The following is a 4,997-nucleotide window of genomic DNA, read 5'->3' as shown; positions in this document are numbered from 1 at the left end:
AATTTCTTCATGGCCTGGTATTCTGTACCATTTGGGAAAGCATGACAGGTAGACACCAGTCCATGGGAATTTTGCTAGCAAGGTAAAGAAAATGTTCCATGCAGGGGCAGAGCCTGTGGCTCAAAGGAGTGGGGCGCTGGCCCCATATGCTGGAGGTGGCGGGTTCAAATCCAGCCCCAGCCAAAAAATAAAAAATAAAAATGTTCCATGCAAAGATTCTATAAAGTTTCCCAAGAAAGGAATGAAATCATCTAATATTCAAGGTTTAAAGGAAAAACATTAGAACAATTAAATTAACAGAGTTAAATTAAACAAAAAACGACTTCAAATCAGTCAGCATTCCTAGAACCAGAAGAGGTTCAGAATGACTCCAGTGCTGCTGTGTGGTTTAAGAGGATTTATACAGAAAACAGAAGTGAGATACAGAAATAGCTGTACTGATGTTTCCTTATTTAGACAACTGGCTGCCTGTGATTGGCTAAAACTCTCTGATTGGTATAAGAATAGGTTACAGTCTGTTCACACATCATATAGGTTATAGTTCAGTATGTATGGAGAAACCTTTTGGCTGAACTTCAAATAGGGGAGGAGGCAGTTTAAGGCTAAACATGATTTAATACATTTGTATGCATCAGTGTTTTACCAACTCAGGGTTTGGAGATGGAGGTAGAGGAGGAGGGATGGATGTCCTAGAGACCAGGACTGGGTTTACTTATTGGGTAAGAGCCAGTTAAGTCAAATCATAGAAAGAGCTGATTTTTCCTCGGTGATTATCTAATTATTTTGCTATTTCATCCTGCCCATTTAAGTAATCTCAGTCCTACCCAGCTTCTTCTCATTCCATTCTTTTCTCTAAAGAGACTTATCCTTTCTTCTGCTGGCCACCCAATCTGTTTTTCTTCATTTAATTAAATCCCAAGCCCACTATCCAGAAAACTAGCTACACACAAAGAGCAAGAAAAATGGCTAACATACATTTTTAAAGATCACCCTCAATGAATTCTAAATAAAAACAGTAATGTATCTCTTTGTTTATTTAATTCAAGTAGTTTTCAAAAAGAGATGTATCAGCTCGGTGCCTGTGGTTCAAGCGGCTAAGGCACCAGACACATACACCTGAGCTGGTGGGTTCAAATCCAGCCCAGGCCTTCCAAACAACAATGACAGCTGCAACCAAAAAATAGCCAGGCATTGTGGTGGGTACCTGTGGTCCCAGCTACTTGGGAGGCAGGGGCAAGAGAATTGCTTAAGCCCAGGAGTTGGAGGTTGCTGTGAGCAGTGATGCCACAGCACTCTACCCAGGGTGACAGCTTGAGGCTCTATCTCAAAAAAAAAAAAAAGAGATGTATCCCAATATCTACTGAGGGCAGAAGTGAGATTGCATACTTGTGAACTGATGGAAAGTTAGAACCTATTTCGTAAGCAATTTCACAAAATGTATCAAGAACTTCAAATGTGGCTATCTTTCAACTGGTAAGTTCTAATTCCAAAGGCAGTAATACTAAAATGTGGCAAAGCTTTATGTGAAAAGACATTACTTACTTTTGATGTTATTTAGCATTAAAAACTGGGAACCAACGCTCAACGTTTGAGGAATTGGTAAGCAAACGATGGTACATCCATACTATGAAAAAATGCAATTATTTCATGTTTTTAATCACGCGGTGGAATTATTATGAAATGGTATTAAGTGAAAGAAGGATACAGAAGTACATCATTGCTACAGCCTAACTTTGTGAAGCAATGCATAGAAAAGGAGGTAAATAATGCAAATATTTTAACAGCAATTACTTCCCAGTTTAAACAGTGTATAGTTTTTACTGGTCTTGTTTATACTTTTCTGCATTTCCAAGATGTTCTGCAATGAGACTAAATTTTATAAGAATAAAATGTTTTCAGATTTTCTTTCCACAAATAACTAGAACAGTGCTTTTAAATTTTGCATGAAGGGTGAGTTCCTGAAGATGGGCAGAAGCCTATCCTACAGAGGGTTTCCATTCACCAATCAAAATGAAGCTGCCAAGTGTTTGATTCACCAATCAAAATGAAGCTGCCAAGTGTTCATTCACCAATCAAAATGAAGCTGCCAAGTGTTCAGTCACCAATCAAAATGAAGCTGCCAAGTATTTCATTCCCCAATCAAAATGAAGCTGCCAAGTGTTCAGTCAGCAATTAAAATGAAGCTGCCAAGTGGCCATGGCCCAAAGACAGTGGACAAGTCATCTGGTTGATGGTTTTTAATTCTGGAAATTCTCAATGACTTTTTTTTAATGTAAATTTTCTTTTTTTAAATTTTAGGTTAAGGTGAGCGTACAAGCAACCAGGTTACAATATATCTGCATGTGTTAGGTAGAGTCCCTTTTGTAGTTGTGTCCTGCACTTTTGGGTATGCCTGCCTGACAACTTTTTGAATATTTTTTACTTGGAGACATTCACGTTTTTTCAAATTATTCTTATAAGGATTCTTTTTATTTTTTTTTCAGTTTTTTTGGCCCGGGGCTGGGTTTGAACCTGCGACTTCGGCATATGGAGCCGGTGCCCTACTCCTTTGAGCCACAGGTGCCACCCTCTTATACGGATTCTATGGACATTCTAAGATCTCAAACTTTTCAAACTTGAATCATTCAAATTCACAGAAAATGAAACCCAAATGAATAGTTCATATTGAAGACACATTATTTCTAGATAACATACTATCTTTGCTTAAAAAATGTTTTTTTGGGCTCGGCGCCTGTGGCTCAAGTGGCTAAGGCGCCAGCCACATACACCTGAGGTGGCAGGTTCGAATCCAGCCCGGCCCGCCAAACAACAATGATGGCTGCAACGGAAAAAAAAAATAGCCAGGCATTGTGGTGGGCGCCTGTGGTCCTAGCAACTTGGGAGGCAGAGGCAGGAGACTCGCTTAAGCCCAGGAGTTGGAGGTTGCTATGAGCTATGCCACCGCACTCTACCCAGGGGGACAGCTTGAGGCTCTGTCTCAAAAAAAAATGTTTTTTGGGGTATCATATCAAAGATTTGTGACTTACAATGCCAGCCAAAATTTAATACACACATTCTATAGGCAAACAGTATGTTGAGTGATACATAAGAAGTGATATTTAGTGATACATTAATTTATTGAAACAGGCATTCAAGATAGTCTATAGGATGTTCACAAAGTCTGGAAACAGGTGAATATACACAATGCAGCCAAGGACTTTTTTTTTTATTTAAATTTTTTTAATTTTCATTTGTTTGTTTATCTTTTTCAGACAGAGTCTTACTATGTTGCCCTTGGTATAGAGTGCTGTGACATCACAGCTCACAGCAACCTCAAACTCTCGGGCTTAAGCGATTCTCTTGCCTCAGCCTCCCAAGTAGCTGGGACTACAGGCACCTACCACAATGCCCGGCTATATTTTGGTTGCAGTTATCATTGTTGTGTAGCAGGCCCAAGCCAGGTTTCATCAGCCCCAGTGTATGTGGCCGGTGCCCTAATTGCTGAGCTATGGGCACTGAGTCAGCCAAGGACATTTTTAATGTATAAAACACACACACATACACACTCCAGATTTTACGTAGAATAGAAGTCAAGTTCCACATACCTGGAATCGTATTGAGTGTCACCCAGAAATGCTCATCAGGAGAGTAGGTGTCTTTTGACCACTCAAGTAAATCAATGGCCCTCTGGTCTTTAAGAACAAAATTAGCAAATTCCCTTGTAAGGGCCACATAAGCAGAGCCAAAGTAAATGGTCAAACTGTGAGGAGGAGGCATTTTTCTCACCCAAGTCCACAGCATGAAGGAAAAAAAATAGTATCTCTGCTCCAAGTGCATGTATTTTGTCCTCCTGGTAATTTGAGGAGGGGGCAGCCCCCCAGGTGTGATATTTTTTCCTTTAAATCCTTTCAGATACAGAACTATTTCCCTGTTGGTTTTCAGGGGGAAATCTTGCCCGCAGGTGTTGATGGCGTACTTCCAGGGAACTTTGGAGGCGACAAGGTCTTGCAGGCAGTTCAGGTCAGCCTGGAGCCTGGAGATTCCTGCGTAGACCACAGACTCCCTCTTAGAAGCCACAAAGGCATTTGGGAAGCAGCTCAGTAGTTTTCCGACAGCATCTGTGAAAGCAGCTGAGGCTTTCTCATCCACGTGAACACAGTAGAGGTTCTGGGGAGTGTAAATGGCCCGGAAGAGCCTTTCAAATGTATCAAAGTCCTTGTGGATGGCCATGACATACGCCAAAGGGAACTCAGCTTCATCTCTGGACAAAGGTTCCATTATGTAGTGATTCTGCATCAAGTATTGTTGGCAAGTTATATTTCTCAGCGGTGTCACTGGTATATTTTCATCCAAGAAAATTTCCTTTCCTGTCATAATCAAGTCACAGACTTCTGCAAGGTGTGAAGAGTCTGAGATTTTCCCCACTTGCAGGTAGTTTTTCCGGACTAAAGTGTTTGTATACAGGAACAAAAGAATTATGAATGTGGCCATAAGTCCCACGACAAACCCAAACAATTTCAGCTTCATTTTTCCTACGAACTCTTCTTAAAGTGTCACTTGCCTGCCCAGACCACTGAGAAATCTGCTTTAACTTCTTATTTTCAACAAGGAGAGGAAAGTTACCACATACTTAACGGAAGGGGGATCAACTGTAAGTGCATTTTTTTCTTACACAGGAAGAATTGAGTGGATCTGCAAACATGAGCCCGTGGGGCCAACGGACCACCAGTCAAGACCTGGGCATGTTTGGGCCTCTCTGTCTGGGGCGACCTCAAGTGGAAACTCTGCCAAATCAGCCATGGCTGCCAACTCTTGGTCCTCCCAGGTGGGGTCCTCCCAGGTGGGATCAGGGTAGAATGTGTGTCCATCTTTCAGTTTTCCCCCCGAGGGAGGGCCACCATCACCATTACTGATGTCATCTTTGAATACAAGGGACGCTATATTTCTTCAACTTCAGGCAATCGTAGTTGTCCTGGGGCAGGTCACTATTTCCATTGACAGTATCCAGAACTGCTCAA

General features: G+C 41.5%; 1 protein-coding gene across 1 annotated transcript in view; it reads right to left on the bottom strand.

Annotated features, from left to right (window-relative positions):
* The window catches only part of LOC100957010 (N-acetyllactosaminide beta-1,6-N-acetylglucosaminyl-transferase-like), a 5,985-nt gene extending 1,417 nt beyond the window's left edge, over positions 1-4,568 (bottom strand). Inside the window, exon 1 of the mRNA XM_012804203.2 lies at positions 3,585-4,568. Within this exon, the coding sequence (XP_012659657.1) occupies positions 3,585-4,506 (922 nt within the window). The 5' untranslated portion in view covers positions 4,507-4,568. The remainder of the gene's footprint in view (positions 1-3,584) is intronic.
* Between the last annotated feature and the right edge of the window lie 429 nt (positions 4,569-4,997).

This window comes from Otolemur garnettii, unplaced genomic scaffold (assembly GCF_000181295.1).
Source record: "Otolemur garnettii isolate 467f Iridium unplaced genomic scaffold, OtoGar3 scaffold00026, whole genome shotgun sequence".
In the NCBI taxonomy this organism is placed as follows: domain Eukaryota; kingdom Metazoa; phylum Chordata; class Mammalia; order Primates; family Galagidae; genus Otolemur; species Otolemur garnettii.
This window is presented reverse-complemented; position numbering and strand designations above follow the sequence as displayed.